The sequence below is a fragment of the Meleagris gallopavo genome, chromosome 8, assembly GCF_905368555.1.
Source record: "Meleagris gallopavo chromosome 8, MGAL_WU_HG_1.1, whole genome shotgun sequence".
NCBI classification, from domain to species: domain Eukaryota; kingdom Metazoa; phylum Chordata; class Aves; order Galliformes; family Phasianidae; genus Meleagris; species Meleagris gallopavo.
In genome coordinates, this window is record NC_139411.1 from 10,704,731 (window position 1) to 10,723,027 (window position 18,297).

The 18,297-nt window shown below is 48.2% G+C and overlaps 1 protein-coding gene across 1 annotated transcript in view; it reads right to left on the reverse strand.

Annotated features, from left to right (window-relative positions):
- Positions 1-18,297, reverse strand: part of CDH23 (cadherin related 23) — a 123,234-nt gene that overhangs the window by 59,843 nt on the left and 45,094 nt on the right. Inside the window, exons 6-8 of the mRNA XM_085230199.1 lie at positions 11,539-11,733; positions 9,073-9,201; positions 3,964-4,042 (exon numbers count right to left, since the gene is read on the reverse strand). Of these exons, the coding sequence (XP_085086325.1) occupies positions 3,964-4,042; positions 9,073-9,201; positions 11,539-11,733 (403 nt within the window). The remainder of the gene's footprint in view (positions 1-3,963; positions 4,043-9,072; positions 9,202-11,538; positions 11,734-18,297) is intronic.

Below are 18,297 nucleotides of genomic sequence, written 5' to 3' on the forward strand. Positions count from 1 at the left end.
GGAGTGGACAGTGGCCCAGGCATCACCGCGAAGAAACACTGCTACAACGAGGGGTTTTATAGATGAGGGACGTAATGTTTAATTGCCCTCAGCCAACTCTCTCTGTTTAAAAAGGCCATTAGAAATGGTGGCACGACTCCAGGATTGAGGAGAAAAAAAAAAAAGGGAAGAAAGGAAGATATTGGCATCTCCTCCTTCCTCCCTGCCCCTTTGGCCTTTGAGCATCGCTCACACCCACAGGAGGGATGCAGCTACGCTGCCAACCTGGCCATGCAGGTCAGCTCATGCCAGAGAGCATCCTGCTCGCAGCCAATGACTTTCACAAGCTGCAAAAGGGGAACCCATCATACACCTCACGCCCGGTAATTTATTAGTCCAAATGTGCTCTGTCAGGGCTCCTCAGCGCTGAAATAGATGCTGTTGGATGTGGTTCACAGAGTCAGCAACAGACACAGTTATCATCGTCTGAAGAGTCCATCAGCTGCCGCGACCATTCTTCACCTTGAGGTTTTGCCCCATGAGATAGGCGGGAGAGCACGACGAGGGCAGTGCCTCACCCCAGGCTTGTCATTTACAGGATACTTAAGCTTGGACCACCACAGTCATTCCTCTAAAGGAAAAAGCTTCTTAGCAGCTATTGGTCTGGATTTCCGAGTCCGCTAAAAGCAGCAAGCGGTCACACAAGGAGAACAGGAAACAGCACAGTGATGCGTCCAGGACAACTGAACCAGATTCTAAACTAAAACCCACATCTTTGGGATCAACACCTTCCAGAAAACCTCTCATCCTACAGAACAACTCAGAACCTCTTATTATCTCTGACATGAAGAGAGAGAGCACAGGTTCATCCAGTGGTTACCAGCGCTTCAAATATACATTAAATCACAGGCAGGGAAAGAGAAGATCCCTGCAATCAAACACAGACCAAGTTTTATATTTACACATAAATGGGAGTGTACAGTTTTAATTTCCAAATATCCATCATCCCCTCTGCACCTCAGTTATCCTTGGGTTGCGACAGAGCCAAAGCACAACACTAACTCAAGGAAACCCAAGGGTACGACTGCAGCCACCACCTCTTCTCTGAGCACTGTCAGGGTGGGAAAACAGCCGGTGATGAATAGCTTGGCGTCAGGCACTTTCCCACCCATCAGCATGCCCTCCTCCAGAGGTGCTCTGTGGTGACGGCTGCCCTTAAATCATGCTGCAAGGCCCTCCCAGCAGCTGTGATTTATGGGGACATCAACACCCCAGCAGTTCACCCAGCAATCCTGATGTGGGAAAAAACCAGCACGGCCAAGCGTTGGGAATGTTAAAATCAGCAGATTGTATTTCCAAGGATTCTTCCTGCTGCCTGGTTTAAAGGAAATGGTTTGCTTTGCCTTGCCTTTCTTTATTAATCAAGGTCAAAAGTAGGAGGGGTGGGACTTGACCTCCCTTTGGAGCTTTGTGATGCTCTTTGGGAAGGGAGGCATGTGGACAAGCCAGGTCCGTGTGAAACAAATCCTGAGAGTGCCCATGCTAATTTGGTAGAAAGATTCTTATTCCTTAGCAGCAAGAACAGAAGAAAGCCAGAGAATGGTTATCTTCAGACACGCCTCCCTCTTGCTTTTGTAACTCACACTTCTGTTACATCGAGCAAATAATGATTTTTAATTCCTGCTTCCCTCGGGATGCTCCAGCTTTAGGATGAGAGCGCTTCACTGGCAACGGAACCAGCCTCCTTAAAGAGTCAATTCTGGAAAAATGATGCTTCTGGGGAGCCGTGGGCACAGCTGCTCAGAACTCCCCTTTTCTCCTACGGGGCTTCCCAAGTCTCACTAGGGAGGTGTGGATTGCCCTCGTGCCCATCCATTGCTGCACCAGAAATCTGGCATCACTGGCAGACACTGCTCTTCCCTCAGGTTTAACCACTACGATAATGCCCTTTAGTAGCACAGCCCATTTAATACATGACAAAAATCCTGCTCCTAGGAGAGCTCTGTTGCTCTCCCATCACCAGTTGGTGCCACCAGGAAATCAATCTGCCTTCCAGCCACGAGCTTCCCACAATGAACAGTCTTATCTGGAGCAGGTCGTGGCACACAAGTCACCCGCTCGACTGGGACATGAAAGATGATGAGGCAGAGCAGAGTCCCCAGCACAGAGGCTATCTCCATAAATCTCCAAAAAGGAGCTGCGGATTACTGCCTGGGATTAATTATCTGTCCTTCAAATGGAGCCCTGACCTCAGAGGCTGAGCATCACCAACCCACAGGTGACATGGCTCCCTGAGGCACCCCCACAGACCACTACCCAGACCAGTTCTCCTGTCTGATCTCAGGTTAACAGCCTTGTAAGGCAGTGGCACACAGTTAGATTTTCAGTCTTGTTTTATGTGGTTATGGTTAATCTTCTAGTTTTATTGTTGTGCTGTCACAGGAGGACCTTGTGCCTGGAGATGGCTGCGTAAATAAGGGCTCCCACACTATATCCCAAGCATGGCTGTGACTGAGCCGGACAGCAGCAATTCCAAATTAATATCCATGTCCTATCTCTGAAGCAAGCCAATGCCTTCCACACCCATTCCAAAGGGTTGGTGGTTGCTTTGTGACTCTCCCTCTACTGTATATTCAAAGGAGATGCCAATATTGGGTTGTGTGAAAGCCCTGTGCCCTCAAGCTTGGCACCTTGTGCCACTGTCATGTGGGAGCATTGCAAATTGCCCCCATCACAGCCCTCTCTAATTGCAGCCTCCATTGCCCATTTTCACTTTTGCTTACGGTTGGTTTCTAATTTAATTTGCGTCCTGCTTCCCATATGTTAGACTGCTTTTTTTTTTTTTTGCAAAATTGCCATAAAAATTTACCAGCTCAGGCACAAAATCTGCTCGCTGACCTTTACCATCATGGCTGAGGATAATGATAAATTAATTAGGCTTTACCTGCAGGCCAAAAAAACCACGTGCCTGGGGTGAGCGGGATTTTGAAGGTGCACTAGCAGTCCGCTCCCATTGCTGGACCAGAGCGTAGCATTGTCTTTCTTGAGCAAGATGGGCAAATGGTGGAGATTTTAAGAGAACATCTTAAGTAGAGGTGAGATGGCATTCATGGCCTTACTGACTTTAGAAAAATCAGATTTAGTTTGCAACCAAGAGGCAGGGTGAGGGGGGATGGCAATGATGGGAGATATCTCCCAACCGGTTTGTGTTGTCAGCTTGGGGAAAGCAAAATAAATAAATTCAAAGCAGCCTGAGCACCGGTGGCTTTGATGTGTTCTGCACGATACTCTGATAGGGAGCGGCTCCCCGCTGGGCGGCACTGAGGCAGGATTAAGCTGCTAGTATGTGCAAAAAGATGCGGGCTGGCTCTGGGTACCGCTGTCTATCTGTCCCCCCACTCCCAGCAAAGAAACAATGGGGCTATTCCATGGGAAAGCCAAAGAGGAGCATAAACATAAGTATTTCCCCAGTGAGAAAGGGCCTGGATAAGTTAAAAAAAAAAAAAAAAAAAGAAAAAAAGAAAAGAAAAAGGACCCCGCTGCTCTCTGCTCAGATTGATCCACGTGATCTGAGGGAATCGCTCCTTTAATTTGTGCTTGGGTATATTAGAATAAATTGCAGAGGGAATTAGAGGAATAAATAATCCTTGCTTCTTCAAAGGCAGGCAGACCTGGGCGCTTGTAGCTGGGATCAGTGGACTTGAAAGCCAAGGTGAGATCACCTTGAACCTGGCTTCGATTAAGGGAGCATGTGAAGCAGCCCAGCTTTATGGGAGTGAAACAGGAAACTATTTCTATGCACAGAGCTGCCAGCCAGCCCCACTGCGTGTGAGCATTCTCCCCAAATCAATGCCCACACACACTGGGGAGCAACTTCTGAGCTTCAGGGCAGCCCTCGCAACGTGTCTCACTTGTGTTCTGCTCCTGAGAACCACCATGCCCACCCCAAAAGGCACCCCTCTCCCACTCTCAGCCATGACTTACCCGAGACGATGGTGTAGCCGATGCCACGGGGCCGGCCCTTGTCCTGGTCAATGGCCGTTATCATCCGCACTGTGGTACCCTGCAGGAAACGGAAACGATGTTAGGGCAGCAAAGCTCTGCTCACCCACCCTTGGGAATGACCAGCAGGACTGAGCCTAAGGGAGCTGCAAAGATTTTAACCTTTGATGGAGGAGATTGGATGGGCACTGGCAACAGAGAGTTGCCCATAGGTTTCTGCAAGCCCATCAGCCTGCTTCTTAGCCCAGCAGCAAGGTCCTTGAGAGCCCCCAAATCTGACCCACGAACCTTGTTTAGCTCCTGAAATAAAACTATCACACACCCTGTCAGCTCCATAAGCTGTGTTTCCCCTGCCGCACTGCAGCGAGCCCCTGTGAATACAAACATGGCCACATGCACATAATTAATGTAGTGTGAAAAAATTTACAACTCAGCTGTTCTTGTTTTCATTGGTTTATTAAACAGTGAAAAAAGAATATATATTTTTTTGCCCTCAAAGAAAATGTCAACTGAGGCGTTTGCATATGTAACAAGGGAGCACAGCAGCAGGCAGCACTGTGTTTCCCCACCATCCATCAGCTGAAGGCCACCGTAGCAGAGTGGGGACCTGTTGTGTCCCCAGCTCTCAGTATCAGGCAGATCTGCCCCTTGAAACCTAACTTCAATAGACTCCTGAACTATGTACCTGCTGTTAACCCTGAACATGAGCTGTAAATCCCAGGGCACTGGCTTGTGAGCAGCACTCGGCTGGCAAACCTCAGCAGCTGCTGACGAGCCTCTAAATCATGGACAGTAATTGTCCTTCCCAAACGAGCCTGAGGAAAGGGGGAAGCAAACCAGTGGGAAACAAATCAAGAGATGTGGAATGGAGGGCAAGGCCATGTGGAGAAGAGGGGCAGAAAAAAAGGCAGGAGGAGGCAGGGCTCCGGCAACTGCCAAGCATTAGCGAAGACCCAAAAGCCCCTCCTCTGGATGAGGTGCGCTTCACCAGTGACTGAGGAACACGTGCCAGAGTGGATCTGAGCTCTCTTTTGCTCCTAGATGCCATCTTTTGGGACCAAGGCAGGGACCTGATTGTCTCTGGTGTCTGTTCACAGCCCAGCTGGCTTCTGTCCTTACTGCCAACTCCTTCGCAAGGGCTTCCAGCCGGCAGATCCACATCACGTTTAGGATCAGTCTGGACCTTCTATAGAAGAGGATGGAGCAGTGCCACAGGGCAGGTGGAATGGCAGTTCACCTAGCTGGCGGTGGTGATTTGTTTTAAGGTGAACAGTAACAGTGTGGCCTCAGAGCGTGATCACTCAGCATGTTCATTGGGAAAGGGTATTCTGGTTCGGTAAGAGATGAAATGAGACATGGAGAAGGAAAGATGCAAAATTTGACCCTGCACATCTCTTAGAAGCCACAACAGTCAGGAAGTGCCTTGCTCACCAAACACACAAAACGGAGCTAAACCCGCAGTCAGTGCCATCATGTAATGACAAAGATTGACTTCCCACCAACCATATCCCAATTTCCAATTTCTCTTCTGAAAATCCTACTGGATCACAATGTTATTTCTTCTAATTCTTGGCACGACAAAGGTGGAAGAAGTTGCACCCCTGCACTGGACCATCTCAACTCCACAAACCAAACACATCCAGCAAGGCTTCCATTTCCCCACAGAAATCCCAGAATACCCTCCAGGGCCAGGAGCTCTGCCCAGAGCTTGCCCCAGCAATCCATGGCATGAACCTCTGGCTCTTGGAGTCTCCCAGATATTTCTGGCACTTCTTAAAGCAAGTGGTGGGTATAAATTGGAACACTGGAGCAGAATAACTCTCTCCCTCTAGGGAAGGAGGGAGAAGATTTAGAAAAGTAATAACCTGGAAGAGACTACGCTTGAAAAAAGGTAAAGAAAATAAAGAATGGCACATTATCCAAACAAAGTTTGAGAGTTTTTTGAAGAGGGGCAGGGGTAAATCAATCCTTTTTTAATAAAACCCTGAGCTTTTAATAAAGTGTTCACACTGATGGGCTGGAAATATTGTAAGAAAGAATTAACTCGGAGCTATTGAGACTCTAGGGCAAAAATAGCACTGATTCCATGTTATTTCTTTAACCCAATGAGTTTTTGGAGAGGAGGGGTTGGTGCTGAAGAATTAAAACTGCTTTAATGATATTTTACATGGATACATACCATGCTGTTGCAAGGGAACACACTTGCTGATCTTGAGACTGAGCACCACTGGTCTTGCCCTTCCCTTGCCTTTGCAAGTCTCCATGTGGGATCAAAATTTCAGTGGCCTCAGCTCATCTCTTAGAGAGTGGATTCCTCCTCTTTCACCCCAAAGTGAAGCTGAGAGGGTGCCTGGGTGAGATATCAGCCAATGTCCAAGAACAGGTCTCACCTTCAGCATCTCTTCTCCAGCCTGTACTAACTTCTCTAGAGCATCAGTGATGCTATCCAGCTTACGCAGATGGTGAGATGATGGATGCATTAAAAGAACCCAGCGATGAAAAAACAGCCTTGAGTGCTCTGGGAGAGACACCTTAGGCAGTTTAGGATGATAACCAGTTGCACAGGAGGAAACACAACACCTCCGGAGATAGCAAAGCTTCTCCTTGCTGCATCCTCCTCCTTGGCCCTGTAAGATATTTTCTTTCCTTCCCATGCCTGAAGAAGTGTGAACCCTGAGTGCTTCCAGTTATGCCACCAGTTCCCAGCCTGGCAAAGAAACTGCAGCACTCCTCTCCCCTTTCCCCCTTTTCTTCTTCCTCTGTTGCAGGATTAGGGACTTGAAAGGCAAAGCGCAGCACCAGGAGGAGCTGGCGGAGGGGGGAGCACCTCGGAAAGCTGCCACGGTAGATTCGGAGGCAAAAATCCTATTTCTCACTTCTTAATTCCAGTCAATTCCAGTCAAAGGGTTGATAGAGATCTGTTTGCAGTAATTTGCTGCAGTTTATCCACTCCTTTCACCTTCTATCGGCTCTTCACTGACGGGCTGGCTGACATGCTGTTGCTCGAGTGAGGAAATTAAAATTTGATGCAATAATCCCAAATAAGAAGGATTTTATTAGGTAATGTATACACTTTAGATTAGGTATTCTCGCCCGATACATTGATAGAGGAGCACAGACATGCTGTGCACTGCAGATAAAAAGGGAGTAAGGGAGAGAGTGTGGAAAGAAGCCTCTTCCGTCCCCAGATCTGGGGCTGGAAGATGTCCTCAGTGTGGCAAACGTCCCCACAAATGCACTTTACAAAAGCACTACGGCTGTCAGCTTAAATCAACTGCATGGCAGCCCATTCTGGGGCAGAAGCCAGCTGAGTCCAGTTGCCTCACCCAAATACGCTGTTATCCTTTCCAGAATGGAGCCATTTGGCATACACTCCCTCAGGTGATAAGGTGAGATGATGAGGAGAGCTCCCGTGGAGAAACTTGCCACCAGAAAATCCAAATGGAAACCCCAAGCAGACTATGTGCTTGTTTCAAATGCTGAGATGTCTCCCGTGAAGGATGGGTCTTTGGTCCTGGTCTGGACCCTCCAAAGCAGTGGCCACATTCAGCAATGGGCCTCACTCAATTCCCACTTCCCTCACCCCCAAGCAGTGGTGGAGAAAGTGATGGGAGAAGGTCAGCCAGCACAAACTGTACTCATCACACTGTCCCTTTGGGAACCAAGACTGTGAGATGGACCCAAATGCTGCTTTTCTTCCTTGTTTTTCTCAATCATGATGCCTTTAGAAATGCTGCATATGGCCAAGAGAAATTGGGTGGGGTAATAAAGTTTCATTCATTTCCCATCTTGGGTTGAGCAAAGAGTATTTGCTGCTTTGCCAACCATAAATATTGTACACCCCGGGAATAACTCTGGTGCACGTTGTTTAAATGGATTGTTTGTCTCCAGCTCAGCAAATGCCATTAAATTGAGTGAGATCTCCTTTCCTGAACACCAGGTCATTCCATGAAGGCCATGCAGTCCATACTTTTTGATACTCATAGCACTTCCATTTCTATAATTTCATCTAAGGCTATGTCGTCTCCCAGCAGTTAAGAGTGATCTAAGCAGTGTTTTCTTTTCCCTGTGGCTCATGTTGACCACCAACAGAAATACTAAACAGCACTGAACCTCATGAAGGTAATTCATAAAGCCATTTTTTGGCCATCTTTGGGTTGGCAGATGGGTAATGTGCTGTCTGATGGTGAGATTTCTGACAGTAAGACTCAGCCCTATTGATCCAGCACTCTCAGAGCAGTCAGAGCCAGAGTTTTTTGCTCCAAAGTGCATAAAAAGGCAGAAACTCAAGTGAGATGGAGTCCACCCTGCCACTACATGAAATGAGCCATCAGGTGTTTCAGATCCAGCACAACAGATCCCATGTGGGATGGACGTGTGGTTGTGGAAGCCTAATGCTGTCTCATTCTAGGACAGAAGGTTTCATCATCCACGCACAGAAATATTTGCCCTCTTGGTGAAGATATGGGATGTGGGAAGGTGGGTGTTGCTGACTAGGGCTGATGTTTTGGTTCACAGGAGTAGAAGTTGCCCACTGCGCTCCCCATAGAAGAAAGGCACTGCTGCACTTCGAGATGGAGAGATGTTTCCACAACCAGTGAGTTTGCTGACAAACTGAATTTCAGAAGAACTGAAATGATTGGATCAATTTGGTAAAACCTGGGGGAAAAGACTCAAAGTGCTGAAATGGCTGATCTTTCTGGCATTTTCAAAACTGCTTCGTTTCAGGAACATTTCCATTTTTCTTCAAGTTTTCTATTAGAAATGGCATGTGTGGATGCCAGGGGGAAAGGAGGTGAGTGTGCGCTAAGAAAAACATAAAACCTTCTTAACATTTAAGAAAAAACATTCAAGAAAATGTTTTACTTTGGTTTCATGCTTCCTAAAACCTCAAAATTTTGCCCTTATAAGATGCCACTTGGGCATTTTCTTGTGACTTGTTTCCCTAACAACACAAACCAGTGATGGAAGGACAGACCGATACTCCTGCAAAAGGGAGGTTTTCTTCCAGCAGTTTAGGGATACCTTGTGCATCCCATCCTACACCCTGTCCCATCACCCCTTGGTGCACTGGAGGGAAGCAGCCCTTACCGGAGGCGAGTTCTCGTAGATGTTTGTGCTGTAGGGCAGGTTGATGAAAATGGGGTCCATGTCCTGCACATCTGTGATGGTGATGGCCAGGTTAGCCAGAGTGGATAGCGGCTTGTTCTTGTCTTGGTCCTTGAAAAACAAGGGCGAGAAAGGGTTTCTATTAGAACAACAGAACTATTCCACAGCGTAAACTCTCTCACAGTTGCGGCTGGTCAAAATCTGAGTAGTGTAGGCAATCACTTCTTTTTCAAGCAATCGCCTGGAATTATCAACCACTGCAACTCCTCTGAGCTGAAATACAATATGCAATTCTTTCTGGAATTTGCCCCTTTAATATACAGCAAGCACCAATTTAATTTTCCATCATGCTTTGGGTGGAAAAGAAGCAACATCTTGTTTAAAAAATATTTCAAAACATAAATTGCAATGCAGGTCCAACATGGGACACTTCTGCCTGACAAGAGCTGGAGGGTCCTGATGCCTGCACCTGCTCTGGAGAGGAGGGGCAGTCAGCACATCCCATCAGGACACTTCAGGACCCACCAAGGCCAATTTCTCTGCACGCTTGGAGCTCTATGTGCAGGACACGGCACAGTCCAACAGCCTCACTGCAGCTACTCCTGGCAGTGTCCTCATGCTTAAGTCTCATCCCATGGGTGTCTAAAAGCCAACCCAACATCCACAGCCCTTTGCTAGAAGGACAAGAACAGAACAGGCAGTGCACAAAGGAAGGAAATAAATCTCTCCTTACCCCCTAATCAAGCACTGTGGTGAAAGGCAACCATTAGAGGTTACCACACACTTCTGCAAAATGGCTCTGAATAGCGCCAAGGACTGATTGCCAGAAGATTAATGTTAATTTAAACCGTATTCAACAACACAGCTTGTACATTATCCTCTTAACCTGCAGGCCTCAGCGTTTGTGGCCTGGATTGATGCTTATTTCTGACTCGCACTCTGCTGTTATCATTATCAAGTTGAAGTCTTTCGTTTCTTCAGATAATGCTTTTTTTCCCTCCCTTTTGTCTCTTAAATTTTGGTTAAGCATTACAGAGAGCACAAAAAGCCAAGTGTGTTTTACATTCCCATTCCAGTTTTGTATCCTTGCTGCCTCCATCTCAGGGGTGGAGGACACAGAAATGAATTTGGGGACGGGAGTAAAGCAAAAACTGATGTGACCAATACGCCTCTGTGCTGATACTGGCAAAGCACTGCCCAGTGTGAGCCATTTACCAATTTTTCAGGCAGACACCATCAGATACTAAGACTGGAGACAGTGGTGAGACAGTTAACTTCAAAGAATTTAATGTTTCTCAGCTGTGAAAGCAGTGAAATATTGCAGTGTTTACTGGGGGGAGATGGAGAACTCACTGCTGGAGTATTTAAAATAGTGAGAAATATTTCACGAAAAAAGCACAACCTTTTGGAGAAGAAGGCCAGAACATGCAGGGATGAAGCTGAAAGGCTGAGGTGTTTGCTTCAGGCCCTGCAGTCTGCGGATGCCGTGAAGAGCAAAGGAAGCGCACAGCTCTCCCTGTCCCTCTGACACGTGGCTGTGCAGCAAGACAATGATCTTGATTAAATCACATGCTCCAAGAGCTCCAGCCAGCTGCCTGGAGGGGGCAGGAGGGTTCCCCCCCCCTTTCCCAAGCATGCAGTTGGTCAGATAGATTGCAGGACTGTGTCTCACCTTCCTCACTTGCAACAGAGCCACCACACAGAGTTGCCTGCACGGTGCTTCTCAGCAATTGCCTTCCTGTTGAGCTGCTGCCAGAGCTGACCCCAGCAAAGAAGACTTCCATCCATGGTGGGGCATGAATGTGACATTGTGGTTCCCTGGGAAAGTCTCTCCCATGAGTCCCCTTCTGGAACTCACTCTACCCATCAAAATTTTAACTTTTGAGGTTTGAACTCAGCTATAGCTGAGCGAGACTCGGCAGGTTCAGTGCAGGTGAATCCAGCTGTAATAAGCCAGGATGCACGAGGAATGATAGCAGAGGATTTAATGGGCTCTCCTGGTCTTAAATACTGTGACATATGCTTGCTTTTCAATGTCATCAGCTGATTAGTGACCGTAGCTGTGAGCAAAGAAGCCTGGTTTTCTCAAACAGAGGAACTACTCTCTTTCATGCAAAAGCCTCTGATGTGTGAAAAACCACAGAATGATGTAGGTGGGAAAAGACCTCGAAGACTGTTATGTCCAGGAGCTGATCTGAAACGACCCAGGCAATGCTTTGCCCTAGAGCCTTCCTGGGTGAAAATCGCTTAGTGCTGGAGGCAGCTCGGCCACTAGTGGCCATTGGTAGCCATTGGCCAGCAGTGTTGCACACCTTGCCCTAGGCTCCAAATAAGCCAAAGAGCTCCCTCACCATCCCCTCTATTCCAATGTTCCCACCAAATGCACCTAGCACCTAAATTGTGATTTAGCAGTTTGCAGAGAAGCTGTGTGGCCAGGACAAGGCTCACCGTTGCGTTGACCTGGAGCTGGTACGCCTGCGTCACCTCGTAGTCCAGCTCCCGGATGACGGTCACGATGCCGCGGCCGCTGTCGATGGCAAAGAAGCTGGATGGAGGCTGGAAGGAGTACAGCACGCTGCCACCCGCCCCCTGGTCCGGATCCGTGGCATTCACAATGAAAATTGGAGTGCCCACCGGAGTGTTCTGGAATTAGAATTAAAAATACATTGATAAAACTGTGCACTGACCTGTTTTCCCATCAGACGCACATCAGCAATTTCCATCGTCCACCAAAACCAATATCCAGAGAGCCAAGAACTTCAGTCCAGTATTTTGAGGAGGTTTCTAAGTTGTACAGCTGTTCTCTTTATTACAGGATCGCAGCGCTATAATAGTTGTTGCACACTTCTAATCATAGTTATACAGCTGCGGTCAAGACGGCACTTCTATCACAAACCCTTATTTTCCCAGACATCACAACTTTCCAGAAAAATTACTGGCTCTTTGCTGAAGCTTGTTTTCTGCACAAAACCACTTTTGTTTTCAGTGCCGATTCACTTTGTGCTTTCACTATAAGACATTAAATATAAAACAGCCCCCCCACCCCCGGCCTCCAAAATGCATTCAATGCAACACAGAACTTTACATAAAATCTAATGTTAGAGTTTCCACAGCAACTACAACCTGGCCCGATTAATTCAGACATTAGCAGTTAAATTGTTATAAATCTGTAACTAATCTACATGCATAAAATATGCAGCTGAGTGCACAAAATCAGCAACGGCAAGTGCAGTTTGGCACTTCTTATTGTTTAACTTCGCAGCGGGGAGAACAATTATCCATTTTTGGCGGAACAGCTGCATGTTCCTATGCAAATCTTAAATGCATATTCTCGTCTCCGGGAGGGCAGAGGCAGGGATGGCGAGCAAAAGGGTTTTGCTGGGGGGAACAGGGGGGCACTGAGGTACATTTGCAAGATGTGCACAGCCCCGTGAGGAGGTGATGCAGAGCTCCGACCTACCAGCCAGCCAGCAAAGGTCAGCAGCGAGGAGCCTCGGGGCTGGTTAGGACCAGTTGGGATAATACGGATTATTTCTGCCAACCCCTTCACCGGCCTCTGCGCCTTATTGTGAGTTTGTTCCTATTCAATTTTTCCTGCTCAGCCCAAGGAGGAGCATCGCAAGCTGCCGAGGAGTGGGAGGGAGGCAGGGAGAGGAGCGAGTCCAGCCCTTGTGCTACTTCATTGGGTTGAACCGAATAGCAGAAAAGCTCCAAAGCCGCAGGATCTTGCCATGCCGTCTCCAACACCTCTGCCCTTCGCACACAGCCTGGCGTCACTTCTTCCAAGCACTGAGAGGTTGCAGTTCCCACACCGAGTTTTCATTTGATTTCTACCTTTTAAATTTTTTATTTTTTTTTTTCCCTCCACCCTTTAAATCAAGCTGCTAAAAGAAGCCTTGCAGGGCACGGCCTGGGATTATTTTTTAAAGCACCTTCAAGTTTTTTTGTGATCAGCAATCACAGAAGCATAAAAGATGTAGCTAGAAGGCACCTCACAAGAAAAACCCGCTCCCTCGCTGCACCTAAATCATTTCCATCCTTAGAGCCTTCCAGCAATGGAGACATCACAACCTCCCAGGCCGATTTATCCCAGCAGTCTGTTGCTCTCTGCCTAACAATTGCTCGTTATTTGTCACACTTAACCCAGATCCCTGCGAGCCCAGAGTCCGAACTGCATCTTCTGTGCATTACGGCTGGGGTGTGCAAGCAGGGAGCTTAGAGGGCTTGTGAGGCTCTTTGTGGAGAGGTGCTGGTGGGTGTCTGCTCACTGACCATCCCACCCCCCCTCACAGTACACCTCCTCAGGGAGAACTATGCATCCCCCCATTCCCTTTTTGGGCTAACTCAAGTTACCAGGTGTAACAGACCTGAGGCATTCCACAGCCCTGCCAAGCACTGCCTCCATTTCTCCATCTATCCATCTATCCACCCCTCCCTCCATCTCTCTATCCATCCATCTTTTCATCCCTCCCTCCACCCATTCCTCTGCTCAGGTTCCTACCAAGGCCAGGAAGAAGAGTGCTGCAGATTAAACATGAATGGCCAGAGCAGACACCAATTTGTACCAATGAGGTCTGGGACATATCGTCCCCTGCACTAATAATATTCATAAGGATAAAGCCAGGCTCGATGAATATTTCCCCTTTTTAAGTGCCCCTAGCCACTCCTTTTAACATGCAAATCCGCTCTGGTCACTCTGATTACGGGAGAGCCTGATTTCCTCGGCATTGTGTTTTATTCAATAGCACCAGAGCAAGCTTAGAAGAGTTCTTCATCCCCTTGCCCAAAGGAGAAGCTTTCTAGGGGGGGGGGGGGACATGGAGGTGGCAAATCCCAGTGACACTGCCTGAGCTCTGACTTGGCCATTGCTTTATTTTTTATAATAGCTTTTCTGACCAGGTCTCTTCATTGGCCAGGACAGCAAAATCCATACAAGCGGAGCATCAGCTCTGCATGAAGACCTGCTGCCCCAGGGAAACAGTCACTGGTGTCCGTTGGGCTGAACACAGAGGGGGCCTTAAGTGGGGACACCAGTATGCTTGCGGGTAAGCAAAGCATAGGCAAAGAACACCCGGTGCTGGGAGAATCAGGAGATGAGCAGAAGGTCTTCAAGGCAGCAGGGTCTCCGTGGTGCTGTCAGTGCCTGTGCACGATGTTACATACATTTCAGACTGTCTGCCTTCAAAGCAGCACAAATACATCTTTAAAATCCTCTTGCTGTTTTTGGGTCAAGCAGGCTCAAGCTATTGCTCAGCAGGAGGCTGACGTCTTATTTCTCAAAAGACGTGGCCCATCATCTGAACAATGGAGCAAAACATCTGTATAGACATCACTGGCTTGCTTTTTGGGTTTGATCAGAAATAACAAGTGGAGGGCACGGCCCAGGGAGATGCGATTGGCACGCTCAGCTCAGGGCTGCTCAGGACGGGCTGTGTTTCTGCATTCTGAGCATTTGGGCCATTTACGGGTCTCTTCTGCACGTCCCTCATGGCTGTTCCTCCACCACAGAGATCAACCCTGATTATGCTTAATTCACCGAAAGGCAAAAATATCAAATGCTATCCGTTCTGTCCAGCCAAAAGGAAATGCGGGTAGACGATAGCCTAGAGCAGCTTGTGGCAAACAGGTGAGCTTCCCAGGTTGGCCCCCTAGATTTGTCATTTTTAAAGCTCTTCTGTCTCTCCAGCAGCCAACAATGAAGCTTGCCACAGGAAAAAAAAAAAAAAAAAAAAAAAAGCCAACAAAAAAGCTAATGACAAAATTGTGTCATATCATTAAATCTTTGTTACGATGCCAGCAGATGTGAGACAAAAATAACCAGACAGACGCCTCCTGTGGAGGAGGAGGAGGGCAAAGGGGAGCAGGACTGCTTCTGACCGCCCCGCATCCCCTCCTGCACTTGCAGCATCTACATGGGGTTTGAGGCTGCGAGGCCACTTGTGCCTCCCTCCGTTTGCTATGAATACATGAGGAACTTGCTAAAAACCCCAAAGGAAGAGGCTCGGGTCCCTGTGAGCTCCTTCTCAAGCATCTGGCCATGCACAGGACCTCCACATGACCTCCCAGGGCAAAGTCACCCAGCAGAAGCTGGTGGAAGTGATTAGGATGCGGATGTGCGCACGCCGGACCAATGCAAATAATGTGTAAAAACGGCAGGCAATCTGGCCGAGCAGCTGTCTGAAGGTCGATGAGATGTGAGCAGGCAATGCGAAGGGGCTGGGGCTGTGGGGCTCTCAATGCTGCCATCTCAGCACCAGCCCCCAAACCACCTCGCGGGCCGTATGTTGGGGCCTGCTCTTTTTTTTTTCCCACTGACCGCTCCCATTAGGAGACGCTTGGCTGATCATGTTACATCTCAGGTCAACCTATTACACTCAAATATTCCCCTGATGCTGTTTCTAGCAGCTCCTTTCCCTCTCTCCATCACATTTGCTCCCAAATCCCACTGCCGGAACCCGAGTCCCTCATGCTGATGCCCTCCCATCCCAAGGCACGGCACCCCTTGCCCAAGGCCAACCATCCCAGTGGTAGAGCTGGGAGCTGAATCCACACGATGAAACCCCAGCTCCCTCTTCCCCACACGCTTCCTGCAGGCTCTGCCTTGAGAAGGACCAGCCATGCTCTGTGGGTTTGCCTTCCCCCAGCCACCAGCCTGAGGCTTGCCAGCTCCAAACACTCACGCGGATGCACACGGGCTTCCAATTCCCTTGTTCTTTATTACGCTTTTAATTACATTTATTAATTGCATTACTGCTAGCCTGAGCCAAGCAATTTCCAATTTCAAAAATTGATTTTAAACCTGATAATTTCCCTTTTTTCCCCTCTTTTTTTGGATTGAAATTCACCCCACCTCTCAATCAGCTCTCGTTAATATGTATCCCCTGCCGCTATCTCTATTAAGTGACCTCCCTCATTATCGCCTGACACTGGCAAGCGGCCACCACAGAGCTATAATTCAATTGAGGGGCTTTTGAGAACACCATAAACACAGCTGGAGGAGATGCGGTGGAGGAGCCAGCACTGAATTACCGGCTGGCTCATCACCACGTGCGGGTCGGAGGCTTGTTCTCAGCAGAGGAATTCAGGGTGAGGAAAGTGAGGTACTTTGCCCCAGAACCTCACTGCAAAGCCCCAAGATACCACCATGCACAGAGGCAAGCCACAGGTATGCTTGTAATCAGGCCATAAATCACATCCTTGTGCCTTATCCTCCATTTCCTCAGCTACCAGCACACCTCTAGCCGAAGAAACAGCAGTGGCATTGGCAAACCTCAAACCCCTATTCTCTCCCTCTGAATCACCAACAAGCCCATGACCATCAACGTCTTCCAGTTGTATACCTGCGATCTGGGTGCTCTGAAGGCAAAGGTTAGAGAAGATCCACCCTCTCTCACCTTTCTACCAGAGAAAGATTTTGGTTGGAAAGGGTGGCAGAGTTGGAGTAAAGTATGCCTCCTCTAAGCCATATAGCTGCACCCTGTGACACTAACTGATGCATAGAATAATTCAAAATCAACACAGTGAGCAAGCATGTCGCCCTCAAAACATAATTATAAACAAAGAATAGCAAAAGGAGAATGTATTTTTTAATGGGCTCCTGCTGAGAAAGTGCAAGACTTTGTCCACTGTTTGAGATTTTTCTCAGTTACCTAGAAGATGGCTAGGAGATATGTAGGGGGACAGAGGCTGGGAGGTGGGTAGGCAAGAAAGGTATGCACCACTGAGGTGGAAAACCCATACCTTTTTTTGCTTTTCCATCCATTGTCAAGGAGATGGGCAGAGATGGAGCAAGACTGGGAGGACAAGATGGCCCAATGAGATGTTTGAAAGTCAGAGGAAAACTAGAACAACAGGAAAACCTGCCAGTCAGGGAGCACCACAGCACTTCTCCCCCCAGCTCTTGCTGCCCTCTGTTAGCCCGGTGGGGAGCTGCTGGTCCAGGGGTGCTCCAGATGTGCTCCACAGCAGCCCTGTGTACTTCTTCAGCTTCAGGCAAACAGCTGCCATTAGCAGAACACTAGTACAATGAATTACAAACAAAACCCTAATGACAGGACACTGGCAGTGTTGCTTCCACTTGATATTAATTGGGTGACACTTTATTTTAATGGTACATTAATTAATGCGGGATATCAATGGAAGTCCAAGACACCCGCATTAATACAAATGAATTCATTATCATCGGTGTTATTACAAGAAACGACAAATAAATCTGTAACTGTGGGGCCCTTCAAATAATAGCCACGAATCATTAGGTATGGCATTCATTTATACAGCAGACTGCAAATACATACATGCGAGCTGCGGGTGCTCTCCTGCTCACAGTCTCCTCCCCATGCCAGCCTGTCTCTGCTCCTCCAGGCTCCCACCCCAAGCTCCTCTCTCACCTCCCTGCAAGAAAAACCACCATTCCTCCCACCGCCGGTTTGGCCAGATGGATGGAAACCTGCCTGCTTTGCCACCACGCTTATACATTTGTCCCCTGTTCTGGTTGATGAGCTAGTAGTGTGCCTTTCGCTCCAGCAAACAGCACCACCTGCTCGCTGCTGACCATAGGTGGAGCAAGCCATTTATCCTCAGAAAAAGAGGGAAACGAGTAATCTGGTTGAAGCCAGGGATTTGTAGGCCCCCGTTATGTCCGACTGACTCTTAGCTTTGGGAAGAGGCAACAGTGGTGGTGAGGTCTGGGAAATAACAACAGAACAACAGCTGAAGCCAAAAAGAGAGCGAGGAGTAGCGGATTGACTATGGCTGTGCTAACCATACAGACCTGTGATTATTTGTGAAGAAGGAAAGAAGTACCTGATAAAGCCACCAGCCTCTGGAGGACATAGGCAAGTCATCACTGCTTCTGGCCGCAGGTGGGGAAGCCAGAAAATGTCACAGGAACAGCAACATTCCTGACACTACCATATTTTGGCACCAGATTAAAAGTTTCAGAGCTAGTTGCAAGGAAGAGCCCCTAGTAGTGGTACCCTGGGGGTACCAGACCTACGCCATTCCATCTCTGCTCCTAAGCACTGAGCATGAGCTAAACCAATCCCTGCTTCTTTGCTTGCCAGGCTGAGATGTGACCATCTCTGCAATGGGAACAGAGCCTCACGCCCACTCTGCTGGCTTTAAGAGCATCATCACCTCCAGTTGCTATATCAGAGGTGGCCCCAAAGATGCCACACGGATATCTTGGAGGAAGCGCACACTGAGCGG